The sequence below is a fragment of the Nyctereutes procyonoides genome, unplaced genomic scaffold (assembly GCF_905146905.1).
Source record: "Nyctereutes procyonoides isolate TBG_1078 unplaced genomic scaffold, NYPRO_anot_genome, whole genome shotgun sequence".
Lineage (NCBI taxonomy): Eukaryota > Metazoa > Chordata > Mammalia > Carnivora > Canidae > Nyctereutes > Nyctereutes procyonoides.
Genome location: NW_026575024.1, coordinates 30088775 through 30109015, shown reverse-complemented (window position 1 = coordinate 30109015; position 20241 = coordinate 30088775). Strand labels below are relative to the sequence as shown.

At 38.0% G+C, this 20241-nt stretch overlaps 1 protein-coding gene and 1 pseudogene across 1 annotated transcript in view; one reads left to right on the top strand and one right to left on the bottom strand.

The window, feature by feature from the left end:
• The window catches only part of ATRN (attractin), a 160516-nt gene that overhangs the window by 41608 nt on the left and 98667 nt on the right, over window positions 1–20241 (bottom strand). The window contains 4 exon segments of the mRNA XM_055345920.1: window positions 10189–10346; window positions 12181–12259; window positions 14874–14968; window positions 19360–19412. Of these exon segments, the coding sequence (XP_055201895.1) occupies window positions 10189–10346; window positions 12181–12259; window positions 14874–14968; window positions 19360–19412 (385 nt within the window).
• LOC129523274 (protein FAM133B-like) lies at window positions 4958–5495 on the top strand (annotated as a pseudogene).

Genomic DNA, 20241 nt, shown 5'->3' with positions numbered 1-20241 from the left:
AGACCCCCTCCCCTGGGTTTCTAAACAAGAATTCTACCTGGACTCCCCAACTCATGCCCAGCTCCTTCCAATCCATTCTCCCAACTGCTGCCAAAGGGGTCTTTTGAAAATACCCATCTTCAGTCACTTCCAGCAACTCCCAGTGCTTTTCAAGCTATAGTTGCCACCGCTCAGCTGAAGTCTCCAGTCTCTTTACGACAGCCTCTGCCCAGTTCTCCAGCACCTTGTTCACAGCGCTACCACTCTACCTCTGATAAACTCCCAGTAGTTCTTGCAAGGGATTGGGTATGTCCTTTCCCCAGCCCAAACACCCCTGCTCCCCAACCACATGCCCCTGAGACTCCACTCAGCACTGCCCATCCTCACTCGGACTCAGGTGGCGCGAGATACTCCCCTCTCCTCCCAGGGCTCCCAGGAACATGGGGGCACAGCCTGCCACCCAGCATCTGATAGCTACTCTCATCCGTTCAAGGCTACAAAGTCTGCGGAATGAACAGATGTTAAAGGAAGCCTCCTGGCTATGGAGATCATGGGAGAGATCTGCTAGCAAGGGAGACCTACCCATCCCTACCATAGGTGGTATTCACAGATGGTGTGGATGAGACTGTCCAGGGAGAAAGGGTCCAGAGTAAATTCAAGGGAGCAACAGCCAAAGTCATGGGTGAAAAGTAGAAGAAAAGAGGCTTTCAGGAAGGAGGAATAATAAATAATGATCCTAGTGGAAACCACAAGGTAGTACAAGAACCTTAAATGCCACTTTGAAACAAAGAAAGATTTATACTTTAAGTAGTTCAGTTCTAAATGTATTCCATAGTGTTATCATTCTTAAGACTCTTATGGTACAGATATCTAACAGGAGGTATGTACACACACCACCATTATTATCATTATACAAAAGTATAAACATTAAAAGTGTATCTGGCATTATTCATAATAGCAAAAGGGTGAAAACAACCCAAGTATCCATCAACAGAAAAATAAACAAAGTGTGGCATATCCATACAATAAAGTATCATTCAATATTTAAGAAGAGTTAAGAACTCAAACCTACTAAATATGGATGAATCTTGAAAACATTATGCTAAGTCAAAGAAGCCAGCCACAAAGCACCATATGTTATGTAACCCAATTAACACAAAATGCCAGACTAGGCAAGTCTATGGCTACAGAACACAGACTGGTGGTTGCCAGGGTCTAGGCGGAAGGAGGAATTGGGAGTGACTGCTAATGAGTACAGGATTTCTTTTTGGGCTGATGAAAATATTCCAAAATTTATTGTGGTCGTGGTCATACAACTCTGTGAATATACTAAAACTACTAAATTGTGTGCTTTAAATGGGTGAATTGTATGGTATGTGAATTATATTTCAATAAAGTGGTCACAAAAAAAAGTATATCTGAGTTAATAAAAGTTTCATAGATCCTTTGCTCAGGAGAGCAATCCTGTTAGCACTCATAAACGTAATTCTGAAGTCTAAATGAATGCTCAGTTCTCAATACAAATTCTGTGCTGCCTTCACTTGCGAACACTAGCCTCTTACATAAACCAGCATATGAAACACCCGGCATGGAGAGGGCTTTAATATTAGTTCCACATTACAATAACAACCTCTGTTGCAGAGCCATTAACAAGCCAGAACCCTAGCTTCACTGCCCACCTTCCCACCTTACACAAAAAATGGTCTGCCTGTCCATTCTCTATCTTGAATCCCTACCCTCCCAAACTATGGGCATGGCTATGCCTGCTGAGTCTCTGCTTCTTGGTGAGGACATCCAGTATCGCTTTCAGAAAGCAGAGGATGAGGGAGCGGTGCTCACCCACAGTAGCAACTCACCAGAAAACAGGCACAACTGACCCCAATACCCCCATCACCCTCTTGCTCACAAGGCCTTTTCAATCTGGGTGGGCTTTTTTTTTTTTTTTTTAATTTTAAACTGCATCTACAAACATTTTTATAGTTGGTTTCAAATTCCCTCAGCAGTTAAAAGTTTTGATCTGTTCCTAATTATGGAAAAGAATCCTGGGACTGGTTCAGAGTGAAGGAACTTGAGTTTAACATTACCATTTTTAAAGCATCAAGGTTTACATGAATTCTGAGTAAAGAACGAGATTTCCTTCATTATTTTGCTTTAAAAAATGAGAATCAGGGACAAAACGGCTTTTGCCTACACTGAAAGCCAAACTAAAATTTACTTGAATGGCCTACACTGCACCTATTCTTTTCGTTCAATTAGTCTCTACCTTTTTACTGAATCTGGATAGTCTCTAAGTATGCATGGGTGTGTTTAAGAGTGAACTACATCTAGGAAAGCTAAGGCTCTGAGGAAATTAGAGCAGTACAGAAACGCAAAGCCTCCTTTGTTGAACACACCACTTCACATGCCCAGGAAGACACAAGCTCAGCCCTCCACACACATACAGCCACATACGGTCCAAGTGCACAGAGAACCAGTGTCATGTGAAGACAGCGAGAACACACAGGTCTAGATAAGCTGCCTGCAAATACTACAGTTAGTTCTACCAAAGAGCAAAAAGACATAGTTCCAACAGAACTTACCTGCTTGTTCAAGGAGAGCTTGGCAAACTAAATGGTGAACATGCCATAGTTTTTTTTCGAAAGTGCTCCTGAATATAGCTTTCATAAGTGGATCTTATTCAAGTAAGTGATCTAGCCCAGGTAAAAAGCCCCCCAAATCAGGCAGCAAATCAACATATCTTGGACTCTTAAACTTAAAATTAGTACTTTAAAAAGTAAGTGTGGGGAAGAGATCCCTCTAGAAGGAAATGCTCTAAAACCATTTCAGTGGCTTTCAGAGGGTGGAGCAACAGGGCATTGGGAGGAAAAAAACTAGAGCTCAGCATTGGCAACAGCATGACTATCTCCAGCACAAGAGCTTGTTTATATGCACAGAGCCCTCTTTCCAAATAGGAAAAATGTCAGTAGCATAAGTTAAGATTTTCACTAAAAATCTTAAAAATGTTAATCATTTTTCAGTTTTATACAACAAAGCCTGAAGTTCAATCAGATTCAGAAATAATAAGGTATGTCAGTCTGAAAACAATCTCAACTTAAAACAACTCAAGAAATAATATGTACTAGACTTCAAATCAAATATTTTATATACGTATCTCATCTATAATTAGTGTTAGGAGACATTACCAAATTGAAATTGACTGAAGCCTAGAGTTCAACCTCTATGGAGTCAAACAATCTAAATCCCTGGTTGACATCTAAGATTTCCCTTACCTTAGTGTGTACACCATATAATCTCTCCCCTTGAGTGTAGATGGGCCTGACCTAATCAGTGACTGCATTTGTTTGTTTGTTTGTTTGTTTGTTTGCTTATTTTTAAACGCAGGGCCTGAATTCATGATATCACATCACTACCTGAACTGAGATTAAGACTTGAACACTTAAATGACTGAGCCACCCAAGCACTCCCAGATGACTTTTTTTTTTTTAAGATTTTATTTATTTATTCATGAGAGACACAGAGACAGAGAGAGGCAGAGACACAGGCAGAGGGAGAAGTAGGCTCCACGCAGGGAGCCCGATACAGGACTTGATCCTGGGACCCCAGGATCCCACCCTGGGCTGAGGGCAGGCACCCAACCACCAAGCCACCCAGGGATTCCCCCAGATGACTTTTTAAAAGAGGGTCTTGAGGTCAGTCAGGAAAAGTAAAAAAGTTGAAGCTTCAATAGATATATCTGTATTTTTGGTCTAAAATTTAAATTTTCAAATGTTATAGAAATGGAATCATACAGTATGTAAATTTCTAAGATTGTTACCCCCTCCTCAGCAAAATTTTCTTGGGATTTATCCAGATTGTTGTATCAACAGTTTGTTTCTTATTTCTGAGTGTTACTCTATGATATGTATGCATGTAGCAAGGTTTAGCCATTTACCTGCTAAAGAATACTTGGGTTGTTTTTAGTTTGGGACTATTATGAATAAAGCTGCTTAATGTTGCTGGACACGTGCTATGAACATTGGTGTATAGGTAGTCTTTGTAAACACTGGTTTTCATTTTTCTGGGATAAATGCCCAATAATGCAACTACTGGGTTGTATATTAAGTACAAATTTAGTTTCATAAGAAAATGCAGAACTATCTTCCAAGTGGCTAAACTATCTTACTTTACCACCAGGAATATATGTGTGATCCAATTTCTTTGTATTCTCTCTAGCATTTGGTATTATCACTGTTTTAATTTTAGCTACTCTGATAGGTATGCAGTGATGTCTCATTCTGGTTTTAATTTGCATTACTAAATCTGAGTATCTTTTCATATAGCTTGTATGCCATAGTGTATATTCTCCTTGGTGAATTGTCTCTTCATATCTTTTGTCCATTTTTTAATAGAAGTATTTCTTTTTGAATGTTGAGATTTTTTTAAAAGCTTTATTTATTTATTTATTTAGGTGGGGGAGGGGCAGAGGAAGAGGGTGAGGGTGTCCTAAGCAGACTCCATGTTGAGTGTGAACCCTGACACAGGGCTCAATCTCACCATCCTGAGATCAGGACCTGAGCCAAAACTGAGAGTTGGATGCTAACCTGATTGTGCCACCCAGGTGCCCCTAATATTGAATTTTAAGAATTCTTATATTCTAGATTCAAGTGCTTGGTTAGAAATAATGATTTTCAAATATTTTCTCAGTATGTAGATTATTTTTTCATCCTCTTGCCAGGGTCTTTCACAGAACAAAAGCTTTTGGTCTTGATGTGGTCCAATTTATTGATTTTTCCCTTTGTTGTTGAGTCTAAAAACCTTTTGCTTAGCCTTAGGATGTGAAGTTCTACCACTATTTTTTTTTTCTAAAAGTTTTATAGTTTTACATTTCACATTTAAAGCTGTGATCACAAGTTGACAGAAGGTCCTGCAGCAGGTCCTCTTCGGTGGCCTCTTTGGCCTGACTGCCCTTGGTGTCTGATCGTATCTTTAGCCCTGCACCATGGGGAAGTGACACAATCGGGTGGCCTACATGAACCCAACAGCAATGGCCAGATTAAGGGGTTCAATCCAGCCTTCAGAGTCAACAGTCCCAGATTATCTGAATTGACCAGGGCCTACCTGAGAAAAAGCAGAAGAAAAGAAAAAAGCTCTAAGGCATTGGCTGAATTTGAAGATAAAAAAGAATGAGAACTAGAAGAAAGAACTAGAAAAACACAGGGAGAAATTACTAACTGGAAGTGAGAGCTCATCCAAAAAAAAAAAAAAAAAAAAGAGAAAGATAAAAGAAAAGAAATCTGGTAGGTATTTATCTTCTTCTCTATCAGTTCTTCTAGTAGTTCTTCAGATTCTGAAGAGGAGGATAAAAAAACAAGGAAACAGGAAAAAGAAGAAACATTCACATAAATTTTTTGAAAGCTCTGCATCAGAAACTGAAGTGGACAGTAAGGATAATTTATAAAAGAAGTCAAGGGCTGCCTGGGTAGTTCAGTTAGTTGAGTGTCTGTCTAGCTCTTGATTTTGGCTCAGGTCATGATCTCAGGGTCCTGGGATCAAGCCCCATGTTGGACTCTGTGCTCAGTGAGGAGTCTGCTTGAGATTCTCTCTCTTCCTCATGTATGTATACTCACGTCCTTGCTCTAAAATAAATAAATCTTAAAAACTGTTAAAAAATACATCAAAGTATGCAAATGAGAAAAGAAAAGGACATGAAAGGACTCAGTAAAAAAAAAAAAAGAAAAAGATGAATTCTGATGATAAACCTTTGTCACTGGAGTACGTATCAGAATCAGATTATATTGAGGAGGTTTGGGCAAAAAAGGAAGCAATGAAGAATAAGAAAAAGTAGCAGTAAGAAAAAAAAAGAAAAAGAAAAAGAAGCATATAAAACATGGTAAGGAGAAAAAGAAGGCTGCAGTTCAAGTCCTGACTGGCCATAACATTATAAGAAAAATCAGGATTCCCTTATAAAGAAAGAGCTATGTTTAAGGAAATTTCAACTGTGAGAATCAAGACATAATTACAAAAATGCATGAATGTTCCTGTTTTTCGAATTAGTCCTGGACTATTCAGTACCACACAGATGCTGCTGTGTGAAAGGGCCATCATTGTTGCCTGCTGCTTGAACATCTATTTTTTTCTCTTCCAGGACTTACCAACTCTGGGAGATAGTACACTACCAGTTGTGCTAGTCGTTAAGATATTTGGGGATAAAGTTAACATTTTTGACTAGAAGTGTGTCACGATAAATCAAAGAAGTTGAATCTGGATACATCATTAAGATGTAATCAGAAATGACCCAATGACTCCACAGAACATTTTTGAAATAGGGATCACATTGATATTTCAAAATCCGTACTCTATAGATAAGTGTATTTTAATTTCCCCCCTTATATACTTTTATTTATCTGGGGAAGGAGCTTTTGTGGGGGGGCAACCTCTTCAGATGGCAGAACAACATGCCTATTTATTTACTTATTCGCTCGTTTGTTTGTTTGTTTATTTATTTATTTTTATGATAGACATTGAGAGAGAGAGAGAGAGAGAGAGAGAGAGAGAGAGAGAGGCAGAGACACAGGAGGAGGGAGAAGCAGGCTCCATGCCAGGAGCCCGACATGGGACTCGATCCCGGGACTCCAGGATCGCGCCCTGGGCCAAAGGCAGGCACCAAACCGCTGAGCCACCCAGGGATCCCCGAATAGCATGCCTCTTATATTCACACATCCAATTTCTGCGGACGTATAGCCATGCTTCATGGGGAGGTCAGAGCTGGGCATAGCAATCTTGCCCTCTGACATTCTTGGACTCTGTCATTTGCTGCTTTATTTATTTATTTGTTTGTTTGTTTGTTTATTTATTTATTTTTCATTTGCTGCTTTAAATGAACCAAAGAAACAGCCCTTTGTGGCATGACAGTGCCACAAAGCATCTGGAATTTAGCTCCACTTCAATAATATTGAACGCTTTTTAGCATTAGAAAGTTTTACAACATTTGAATTAATTTTGACTACAGTTTGGCTTTGGAGAGGAATATTTCAAATAGACACTACTTTTTGAGCCTGACTGCTAAATATTCTAAAATGTATGTTTTATACTGTTAAGTTTTAACTAGTCAGGAATATTTTATGTAACCAGTGATAGTTATTTTTGTATGAATTTTGTTTAGGTTGTAATGTTTAGCTTTTATTAACTCTTGATTTTTGCTATCTTAAATTTCTTGCTGTGTTTAATGGCATACTTGCCAAGACACTTAGCAGGTAAAAAACAAAACAAAATAAAAAAGCCCAGGCTTTTGACTTTTTTTTTTTAAACAGCTTCATCTTGAGGCTGAGACTTATGATAAATAAGTCGAGTGGCAGGTCTGGTATGTTATGTCTTACTACAAAAAGCAATTGCCAGAATCTTAGTAAACACAACATTTTAACAAGTTGCCTTTGTATATTCATAACAAATTATGACAAGTGGGAATTATATTATGCTCTTCCTGTGTCATATTTTACTATGATTTTGTACCTCATATCTTCTGCTGAGCTGTTTATTAGTAATATTAAATGGAATTGAAAAATCATTTTTACTTTATATTTTTACACAATTAGGTAACATGAAATATAATTTGACGTACAATTTTGCCTGTTAGAGAGGGTGTGCTAATTATAGTGGTATATACATAAAATATTTTGGCATGACAAGAAGCTGAATAAATATTTCACTTTAAAAGAAAAGAGCTGTGATCCATAAAGAGCTGATTTTATGTAAGATGAAATGTTTAGGTTGAAGTTCATTTATTTGTCTATAGTTGTTCAATTGTTCCAGCACTACTTATTTGAAAAGGCTATCCTTCTTCCACTGAATTAACTGTCTTTGTTTCTTTGTCAAAAATCAGTTGGACATATTTGTGTGGTTCTATTTCAAGGTTCTTTATTCCATTCCTTGATCTGTGTATATCCGTCCACCAATAACCACAAAGTCTTGATTGCTGTAGCTAAACAGTAAGTCTTAACATTGTGTACAGTGATTCTTCCCACATTACTCCTCTATTTCACACCAGTTATAGCTATTCTAGAATCTCTGCCTTTTTGTATAAATTGTAGAATAAGCTTGTCTGTATCTACAAAAAAAATCTTGCTGTGATATTTAAATTTTTATAATTGGGTTAAAAAATATTTAAGGTAAAATTTACTGTTTTACCCACTTTTAGGTGTATGATTCAGTACTCTTAAGCACAGATGCTGCAAAGATTGGAGGATAGTGTGAAAATCACTTTGTGTCAATACATTTGAAAAAATGAAATAAGTTAATGCCTAGAAAAAATTATCTTAAATGACTGGAACAGAAAGAGAAAATCCAAAATATCTTATAACTTTTAAAGAAGTTGAATCAACAGTTAAAAAAAAAATCTCCACAAATAAAATACTAATGATTTTATAAGAGAGATCTACCAAGTATTCAAGGTTCACATAATTCTAATCTTATATAATCTCTTCCAGAAATGAGAAAGCTCCTCAATTTATAATTATTAACGGTTAATTTAACCTTGATATAGAAACCGAACAAGGACAGCAAAAGAAAACAGGATGAATGGTGATGTCATTCATTGAGAAAGGAAGCATGGGCCTTGGGGTTAGGGTCACAAGAGTGACTAAATGCTGATGGCAGGAGCTTGTGATCGTCCAATTAGAGCTGTCTAGGCAGCAACCAAGAATACTGGTCTGCAGTGCTCGTTGAAGCTGAGCTGGAGACAGAACCGAGGATCACTAGTACAGAAATAGAACCATAAGTCCTACAACAGTGGGATGGAATTACAGGGAAACTGGGATGAAGACTAAAGAGAACCAATGCCTGATTCCCAAACAACCTCAATGTTTAAGGAAGGAGATTCTCTAAAGAGCCTGGTCAGAGGATGTGGCGAGCGGAGGAGGTTTTGCAGCGGGCTGATAGGTGAGTAGATAAGAGGAAACACAAATGGGGAGCCAACACCACAAGAAGGCTGGCTGAGGAGAGAAGCAGGAAGTGTGTAAGATTAAAGGGAAAAGCAGGAGGACACCTGGGTGGCTCAGCAGTTGAGCATCTGCCTTTGGCTCAGGATATGATCCCAATCCTGGGATCAAGTCCCGTGTCGGGCTCCCTGTAAGGAGCCTGCTTCTCTCTCTGCCTATGTCTCTGCCTCTCTCGCTGTCATGAATAAATAAATAAAATCTTTAAAAAAAGAAAATAAAGGGAAAAGCAGATAGAGGATGAACACATTTGTGGACCATCTAGACAGAAAGGGAAGCGGCTGGTGAGAAAAAAAACACAACACAGAACATATTCCCACATTCCAGGAATGAAAAGATTGTTCTTTAGTCATCCTCCCAAGGGATGAACACAAAACCACCAGGATTCAGTTGCACACCCATCCTAACTGATCAGTAATGGCTTGCTTCTGAGAGCCGGCAAATGGCCACAGACCAAGCCCGGGACCACGCTTCTACGGCTAAAGGCACACCAGTCCCTGAAAATCCACCCAACCCTGAATTCCACATTTACCCAAAATAGAGGGGGTATACGCAAAAAGTACTGAGGCAAGGCCTGGAGAGCAAAATAAGGCCATGCATCTTGGTCTTTAAGAGGGAGTCCACTGGTCCCCTGAGAACAGAGAGAAGGTTCGAGGCTGGTAACATCGGTGGCAGCAGCAGGTCAAGTCACATACCGAAAATCTGAGATGTGCTACATGATCTGTCTAGGAGAGGCCAGGACTCACACCCACATCTGTCTGACCACAGGGCCTATGCTTTTACATGCAACCTTATGCTGCCATGCACCACACTCTATCTTCCTTTAAAGATGCCATAAATGCTGTGGCATCTTTTTGTATGGCACTCCTCACACTGACTCACTGGTTTCAGTGTGTTTGCTTCATTATACCCTCCTAATTCACTCCAGAACAGAAGCTCTACAGGCTTTTACAGGGCAAGTGCTCAGTGAAGAGAGATGAATACAGCTATAATTAACAAATTTGTAACAGGCCAACTTGCTTTCAAAAGTGCTTATAAGTCTCTTTCTTAAGTGATTTAAGCCATCCCTACCACAACCTTCTTTATGGTGTTCGTGTGCTTGGCACTCTTCTGCCATAGATACTACAAAGGCAAAGCAGTATCATATGCCTCATTTACCTCAAGTTCCAAATTAGTGGATTGAGTCTCCACTGGAGTGATTTCAGTATATCTGCAGGTTGAGACCAAAAACACTTCTTACCTGAATTTTGATGGGCCAGGTGAAATTACTGACATAAACGAAGAAAGTGATATTTGGGTGGTTGCGAAAATCGAACTTCTCATTAGAAAAGCTATCTTTGTACTCCTTAATGTTGGTTTTTGAAACAACAGGCATCTCTTCTCCAGCCTGGGTTCCCGCTATCAGGAAGAAAAGAATGAAATGCAAGAGTCTTTTTTTTTTTTTTCTGGACAGAATCTGCCCTCATTAATAATAACAGCATGTACTGAACATATTGCATTCCAGGAATAGCCTCTGAGAGTACAACCTCATTTAATTCTAACAATAACTCTTATTATTCTCATTTACAGATCAGAATACTGAGGTTCGGAGAAACTAAGTAACTTGATTCAGGTCACATAGCCAGGAATAAGCAGAGTTGAGATTTGCAGTGGGAAGGCTGATATGCAAGGCTGTGCCCTTAACTAGAATGGTTCTGCCAGGAGGCTCTGCAACTCCTCTCCACCTCAACGGATGACACATAGTTGTGAAAATGCAGATACCACTAGAATCCCATTAACAAACAACAGCTTTCATTCTGCATGGAGCACTTAAACTGCTTTGCATTTCCCCTTTAGACCTGTTTGTCCATGCTTCTGATCTCCCATGCCAGAGACACTGATTCACCTCCCACTTCCTAACTACCAGTGACCTCATGTCTCAGCAACAGGAAGGAAGGAGCTCTAGAGGGTCACTCAGTCCCTTCTGCTATCAGCTACAACTGTATTTAAACCCCCCAATTGGTATAAACCCATCCTACTTCCAAATGGTCCTTCAACATTCCATATTCTCCCTCAGCCAGGAATTCTGGTGTCTACAAAGATTCATAAAATAGATTTTTTCTATGTCTGCATTAACTTGAGTGTGACTTGAGTCCAGACTGCTGGGTGCTCACTGAAAATAATCATTGAAAAGCATTCACATGTTCAGAGATGTTGCCCTTCTCCCAGTGTTCTGATAATTCAGACTTTCTCTTCAAAGTGTTTCCTTACTGCAAGTTTCCATACCTTTTCTGAATTCCATACAATCTTTTAAAACATGATAACATAAGACATGCAAAGGTAATGTTTAATTTTGCTTCAGTCTAACTGGTTGTGTTTTGAACAAAAACTAGTACTGGAAGACTAATGATAAAGAAGCACAGTTTTAGCATCCAATGAGATACCGCTGTGTTTCAAGCACTATGTGAACTACTTCCTTTATTGTCTCATTGTACCATCCCATGTACAGCTAGATGTTTCTTGCATTCCCTGTATCCATGAGGAAAGTGGCTCAGAAAGCTTAATCTACCCAATTGTACAGTGCAGCATGGGTGGTAACAGGCAGAGTTCAAACCCACGTTTGTTGAGCTACGTTTGTAGGCACTACATCAGGCCCACCTGTTAGATCCTCAGTAGATCTTTTGCCCAGATCTTCTTTAGTGAATTGCAGCAACACAGATGGGAGCAAACACTATGTTCTTCAAGCCTGATTTAATTCCCAAAGTATACTTCCCTGTGTCTACCAAGATCTCATTCTATTTTATTTTATTTTTTTTCATTCTATTTTAAATATTTCCATTTCTTGAAACTCTTGAGTCATTTCCATTTTCCATTTCTGAAGCCTGAACAGGGATGACGATGGGAGTGCCAGAGCAGTGTCTGCAGCAGTGCTATCATAGCTGATAGCAGGGCAGGGGTGATGAGCATGAACTGAGCCTGATACCACTGGAGGTGCTAGCATGTATAACCTGATATAATCGACCCAACAATTCTAGGAGATAAGTATTGCTATCTTTTCTTTATGACAGATAACATTACCTAAGGTCTAGAAAGGTGTTTGGACACTTGTTCAAGGTCTCCTAGGTAATCAGTGGCAAAGGTGGGTTTCAAGCCCATCTGTCTCCAGAGCCTCTTTTCTCAACAACTACATTCTATTTCTCAATCTGTTACCAATCTACTCCACTTGGAAGATCTTCTCTAGTTATGTCTTTACCTGAGAAGCTGGCAGCCCAGGTGATGTTGAGGTTGAAGTTTTTGGAGGCATTGATGAACATGTCCAAATCCCTGTTTTGCTGATGAGCAGTGCAAATAGTTAGAAAATTAATTACAACAGTTTTCAGATTTTAAAATAAAGTAGTAATTAAAATTTGCTATTCTCAATTTTCTTAACTACAAAACAGATATTTTACAGTGTCTTAAAAGAAACTCACACTTGTAAGAGAGTAACATTTCTGACCAACATAAACAATACATCCCAAATAAATTTCATTTCTCTCCCATAAATGTGTAATTTAATGCTTATCAAATGCCTAACTCCATAAAAAAGTATGTTTTAAAAAAGTCCCTGACCAGAGCACGATGACTTAAATCCTATGACCTATGTTAAGGGAGTCAGCCTCCTAAGGATCCTCTGGGCAGCTGTTTCCAAATGTCTGGAGAGCTCACGCTGATAAGTAAACACTGAACCAAGTCCTCAGTTTATGTGTATTTATAAATTAAACCTATGTACTTCTGAACTGATAGACTACATACAGTGTAAAGTTCTCCAAAGTGAAAATGGTTTTTAAAAAAAGCATAAAAAGCTGAAATAAAGTAACTTAAAAAAATATTTTGACTGTATTCATTCAAGATTTAAAAAACATTTTTCTCTCACTAAAAATATTATTTCTAGAGAAATATGACTGAATTTTTTTATTAGCTTTGAAAACCTTACTTGTCTCTTATCGAGATACAATAATTTGAAGAACTAGTTTAATTTATTTGATTCTTGGTTGAATGACTGAGAAAGAAATCTCTGGGAAATGTGCTGAGCCAACAGATAAAAGTGCACTACTGGGTACACTGGGTAAATTGTAATACTAATTTTTAGTTTTCACTGAAATTTGACTAACCTCTTTCTTGTGGTCAAATAATTATTTTTGCTAATGAATCAGATGTTGTATTTTTATATTTTATAAATGGACCCAATCCTGCTGAAATTCTTCATCTTGAGAGACCAAAAAACAAATGAGAACAACAGATTTTTAAGGGTGTTGTTTTGATGGTATTTACAGCACAAAATCATAACAATGGAAACATTTCCAAACAGTGATTTTGAAACCAGAAGTTTCTCTCTCAAAGCAGTTAATTACCTTCTTGTTTATTGATATAATCTCACCTTCCTCTTGCAGGAGAAGCTCAAGTGTTTGTTTATTTTTAATATATGCTGGAAGAACACTACTAACAATTACTTGTTTCCATGGAAAGGATCAATAAACTTGTGCTTTAATAAAAGACAGAACATACACTTTAGCTAACACTATGAAATATTCTGTCATAAGAAAACAGGGAACTCCAAAGAGGTCAAAAGATTTTCATGATCACTCACCTTATTAAGATGTATTACCAATAGTTTATTATGTTTATTTAAAATAAAATTAACAACATCAATTACTTTGTGAAAGACTAAGTATTTCAACCACCTGCTTATGAATAAAATATCAAATAAATTTCATGTGTGGCACTTTTGCTATAATCTTATCCTAAAGTCTTTTTTTTTTTAATTCCAGTCAACACAGCCATTCAAATGATGTGATACACAGTCTGTGCATATAATATTTTCATTTAAGGTTATTTATTATTTTTACTTAAAAAGAAATTCACTATCTAATACATTTCTTCTTAATTTTATTATTAAAATGGAATATAAAAACAGAACCTACTTTCATATAATTGTAAACATTCCACACTCTGGATTTTGTTCTGCTATTAATTTATTTTTTAGATTTAGCAATGTTTGTTAACAATAACATTTGTTAACAAAGAAATATAACCTGGCTTACTGTCATATTATTTTCCATGAATTATTCATCATGTTTATTGTGACAGGAATTTTTTAATGCTTTGTGTATGTTGATGAGAAATAAGAAACCATTAAGGAAGTTCCTAAATAATTTATCATCAAGTTTAGTAAAATTTCATTATTTACTGGAGTGGCCATTGACTTCATATTTCGTTAAAGAAATCGTATAGGTATGTCTTCATGTTTCAGACATTTCACTTTTAAATGTCATGCTATATTGGCTCCCTTCTACCATCAGGTAGTACCTTATGTCAGGATAGGGTTCATCATTAATGAAAGTAGATATAAATCTACCTTTCAATTAGTTGTCCTAATAATTCCAATTATTTCAGGTTAACTTCTGGTTTGACCTGACTACATCTTCACTGTTTTTACCTCCTAATAAGGCTAACAACTTTGTCTGGGTACAGATCACCTCAGCAGCCTTCCTTACAACACTGGTATTAATTTCACTCTGCAGTCTTTTTGCAGATATTTGTTAACTCTGGTCTGTTTTGAGAGAGTAAATCTGGGCCGTGCTATGTGCCCCACTGATGGGGGAAGTCCCCTTCCGGTCTCCTCTCCTTTTCTGTGGGAGCTGCGATGGGCTGATGGAAAAGCAAGTATGTGTGGAGTCAGTGGCAGTCTGGGTATCAGATCCTGGTAAATCTGAACAATACCATTCTGGCCTCTGAGATGGACAGGAGATAAAGTGTAGATTCTAACATTTCTTTCCTGAACCTCTAAACATAGTCCTGTGTACTCCACTCTGAAGGCTACTGCTAATGCAGTGCTTCTATTCACAAAGATCAAGAAAAAGATCCACACGAATTCAAAACAAAGCAAGAAAACTTTTAAAATCTTACTTCATCGGGAGTAGCCACAAAATTGATGGCTGTGTAATAGCGGTCATCTTCCTGGGACAGGCTAAAAGTGAACTGATAGTCAATAAGAAGAGTATCTATGGAAAGAAAGAAATGCATATTTAAAAATTAAAACAAAACACAACAGGTCTCTAGAGATACAGATTGATTTTCTTCTAAATATTCAATAGCCAGGAAACATGTAGCTCATTTATACCTGGAGGCTGGGAGGCTTTTCAAAGGAAGTCAAGTCTGTGGGCAGTATTGTTTTATTTAGAATAACCTATCAAACTCTCTTTACATCATGATCCTGATTGAGATTTTAGGCTCTAACCTAGCTCACCTGCAAATATTAATTGTAGCTCTATTATATGCTAGGTTTGCTTAGGGATTCAAAGTTACAAATTTTTTTTAAAGATTTTATTTATTTATTCATGAGAGACACACAGAGAGAGAGGCAGAGACACAGGCAGAGGGAGAAGCAGGCTCCATGTAGGGAGCCCAATGTGGGACTCGATCCTGGGACTCCAGGATCACGCCCTGAGTGGAAGGCAGACGCTCAACCATTGAGCCACCCAGACGTCCCCAAAGTTATAATTCAATGGTATAAAAGAAACTAAGACTCCATGGAAAAATGGTTGATTCCAGGTCTGGGGCAATGAATATGTGCCTTGATTACTTATTTTTGAAAGCAAGAAAGTCTTCAAAGACTAAAGTGATGTAGCAAAAGACAACAGCTTTAAAGAAAGCCTACTGGGCAAAGATGGTGGAATTTTCTTTTTTTTCTTTTTTTGGTACAAAAAGGTGGTTTTATTAAACCACAAGGACAGGACCTGTGGGCAGAAAGAGCTGCCCAAAGATGGCATAATTTAATTCTAAAAAGTCAATTGTAAAAAATAAAATAAAATAAAATAAAATAAAATAAAATAAAATAAAATAAAATAAAATAAAATAAAAAAAGTCAATTGTATAACTCAACAACCTGATTTAAAAATGGATGGAGGAGTTGAACAGATATTTCTCCCAAGAGGGTATACAAATGGCCAGTAAGCATATGAGAAGATGCTCAACATCATAAATCATTAGGAAAATTCAAATCAGTTAAATTACAATGAGATACCACCTCACACACAATAGGATGGCCACTATCAAAAAACCAGAAGATGGTAAATGTTGGTGGGGATGTGGAGAAACTGGAAACCTTGTGCACTGCAAGTAGGAGGGTGAAATGGTACAGCTAATGTGGAAAACAGTATGGTAGTTTCTCAAAAAACTTAAAAACAGAATTATCAAATGATCCAGCAGTTCTACTCTGGAGTACATACCCAAAGAATTGAAAGCAGGATCTTGAAGTGATATATATAAGCCATGTTCACAGTAGCCACACAGATCACAGCTATTATTCACAAAAGCCAAAAGATGGAAGCAACCCAAAGGTCCATCAATAGTATACATAAAGTGTAATATTAAAAAGGAAGGAAATTCTGTTATACATTATAGCCTGGAACAACTTTGAAGACACTATGCCAAATGAATAAGCCAGTCACAAAAGACCAGTATTATATGATTGTACTTATATGAGATGTCTAGAATAGTCAACGTTACAGAAACAGAATGATGACTGCCAGGGGCTAGGGGAAGAGGGGGATGGAGAGTTTTTGGGTAAGTTTATTTTTAACTGTTTAAGAAACTGCCAAATGGTTTGCCAAAGTGCCTACACCATTTTAAATTCACACAAAGAATGTTCATTGGGACTTTTATCAAAAGTTAAAACTTGTATTTTTTTTTTTAATTTAAAAGTAAAAAGCAAGTCACAGAGAAGAGAAAATGTTTGCAAATCATGTATTTGAGGAGGAGCTTATATCCAGGTTATATTGCTCGTTTCACTACTAAATCCTGGTATTTGGTACTGGCTTTATTTTTTCAAGATAGGTTACAACGTACCAAGTTACAAAAAATTCACTGATATGGTGGGGCATCTGGGTGGCTTAGTTGGGTAAGTGTCCAACCCTTGGTTTCGGCTCTAGTCATGATAGTGTCATGAGATTTAGCCCTCAGTGCAGAGTCTGTTTGGGATTCTTTCCCTGTCCCCTTCTCTCCCCCTCTGCTCCTCCTGCTTGTGAGCTCTCTCTCTTTCTTTAAAATGAAATAAATAAAATCTTTTTTAAAATTCACCAAAGTAGTTTCAGGTTCCACATTTAACCTTTAAGAAACAACCAGTTGTCTAGTTTTGGTATGGTTATCAAAGGATATTATCCATAATTATCTGAAGAGGTGATTAAATATCCCACCCCTTTCCAATTATATCTGGTGAGGCCAGGTTTTTTTAAACGTACTTTAACCAAAGAGATGTATTCAATAGACTGAATGTAGAGCAAATGTGAAAACCTGTTACCTTCTATTAAGGTAATTAGCCAGTGTTGGCTATTGACTCTAGTTATTCTAGGGGCGTATCTCAATGTGGTTTTAAAACACATACCCCAAATGCATAACGATGTTACACATTTTGTTCCTGTTGGCCAATCATCTATCTTCTTTGGTGAAATGTCTATTCAAATCATTGTCTGTTTTCAATTAGAATTGTCTCCTCATTCAGTTGTAAGAGTTTTTAAAAATACATCCTGGATACAAGCTCCTCAAATACATAATTTGCAAACATTTTCTCTTCTCCATGGCTTGCATTTTACTTTTTAAATGGTGTTTTTTTTAAAAAAACACAAGTTTTAACTTTTTTTTAAAGATTTTATTTATTTATTCATGAGAGACAGAGAGAGAGGCACACAGGCAGAGGGAGAAGCAGGCTCCATGCAGGGAGCCCGATGCAGGACTCAATCCTGGGACTCCAGGATCACACTCCGGGCCAAAGGCAGGCGCCAAACTGCCGAGCCACCCAGGTGTCCCACAAGTGTTAACTTTTGATAAAGTCCTAATAATTTTTTCTTACGAGTCGTGCTTTTGGAATCACATCTAAGAACTCTTTCTACTACACAGTAATGAAGTTTTTCTCTTCTTTTCTTCTAGAAGAAATATATGTTTATGCGGTCTGTATACAGACACACACACACACATAAGATATATATCATGTTTATAGTTTCCAGGTGGACATGAATTGTGAGTGGATGCTGTTCAACCCAGGAAAGGAGGTACATAATTATAGTGGATATGCCAAAATATTAACTCCTTTTCTCTGGTTTCATAATTTTGCCTACTATGTGGATGGATTCTCTTATAGGAAGAAAACCACATTTACCCAGAAGGACCTGGTTCCTGTGCCAGATTTACCTTTCACTGAATGTCAGTCATTAGATATTTTATTAATTCCTTTTTTTTAAATTTTTATTTATTTATGATAGTCACAGAGAGAGAAAGAGAGAGAGGCAGAGACATAGGCAGAGAGAGAAGCAGGCTCCATGCACCGGGAGCCCAATGTGGGATTTGATCCCGGGTCTCCAGGATCGCGCCCTGGGCCAAAGGCAGGCGCCAAACCTCTGCGCCACCCAGGGATCCCTATTTATTAATTCCTAAAGAGGTGATTAACACAAATAAGTTTCAGAGGGAATCATTACTTCAACTATATTTAAAAAATTATTTCTGAGGGAGCACCTGGGTGGCTCAGTTGGTTAAGCCTCTGACTCTTGATTTCAGGGTCATGAGACTGAGCCTTCCCTCAAGCTCAGCAGTCAGTGTGGAATCTGCTTGTGATTCTCTCCCTCTCTCTGCTCCCATGCCCTCTTCTTCCCCTCCCCCCAGCTATTTCTCTGTCTCTCTAAAATAAATAAATAAATCTTTTAAAAAATTTTGTTTCTGGAGACATCTGGTGACTCAGTCAGTTGAGCAACCAACTCTTGAGTTCATCTCAGGGTGCTGGGATTGAGCCCCACGTTCAGTTCCACATTCAGTGTGGAGTCAACCAGAGATTCCTTCTCTCCCTCTTCTTCTGCCCCGCCCGTGGACTGTGCTCTCTAAATAAATAAAACCTTAAAAATAAAATGTGTTTCTGATCTATACATCCTAAAATGTGAAATATGTTAATGCCAAAAAGGTAATGGCAAATGAAATAAGGTTTCAAGAGAACATAAACAGAGGAAAGCCAGAGATGCCTATCTCTGTATTCTCCCCTGATATCTTCCATGGACATATTAACATAAACCACAATCATAATTAACACAATTTAAAATGGCATTGCTATATGTCATAAGTGTAATAGAATGCAAATACATCAAATTAGGACACACTTGGGACACCTGGGTGGCTCAGTGTTTGGGTGCCTGCCTTGGGCTCAGGTCGTGATCCCGGGATCCGGGATCGGGTCCCGCATCAGGCTTCCTGTGGGGAGCCTGCTTCTCCCTCTGCCTACGTCTCTGCCTCTCTCTCTCAGTCTGTGTCTCTCATGAATAAATAAATAAATCTTAAAAAAAAAAATTAGGACACACTTCCACTAATGGCTTCTATATTCTTCTAGACAAATATGTATTGTGAAAACACTTACAGTAACATGTTCCTTTGAGAGGATTTCCCTGGTATCGATTTTCCACCTCACACCTAGAAGGATAAAAATAAAGATTATTTTCTATTGCTAGTTAAAACAAAATCAACATTCATTTTATTTTATTTTTTTTAAAGATTTTATTTATTTATTCATGAGAGACAGAGAGAGAGAGAGGCAGAGACATAGGCAGAGGGAGAAGCAGGCTCCACGCAGGGAGCCTGATGTGGGACTCAACCCCAGGACTCCAGGATCACGCCCTGGGCGGAAGGCAGGCGCTTAAACCACTGAGCCACCCAGGGATCCCCTCAACATTCATTTTAAAACCAAGCAGATCCTTTTATATAAAACTAAACTACAAACAAGTATGAATCAGTATAATCACATTTTTCACTGTCACTTAGATCAGGTAAGCTGATGAGGGTGTGTATTCATGTTGAGTACAGACCGCCCAGCAGTTTCACACCACCTGCCAACTGATAAACATTTGCCAAAGTGCAGGAGACAAGTCCAAACTAAGAGCTACTAAGAAAGGGGGGAAAGCTTGGGTCAAGCACTTTTCTCAGATAAATAATACATGATATTGTGTCCTTTAATCCAGGGTGATTCTCAGCACTTGCTTCTATCTAAAATCTCTTGAAGAGAAAGTCTTCCACTGGACCTAGGCCTCATTTTGTTACTGCATGCCTAACTAAGGGCAGGAGTGATTAATTTTGCCCTTTTGTTCTGTTTGAACCTAGGTCCAAAAGCTAAGCTTAATCTTTGATTAGACATTTTTTCATGTATTGGGTTTAAGGCATCATGAAATCAGTAAATATGACTAATGGTATAAACTATAAAATGCAGACAGAGCAATTCCTTCCTTGAACATCATGATCAACATCT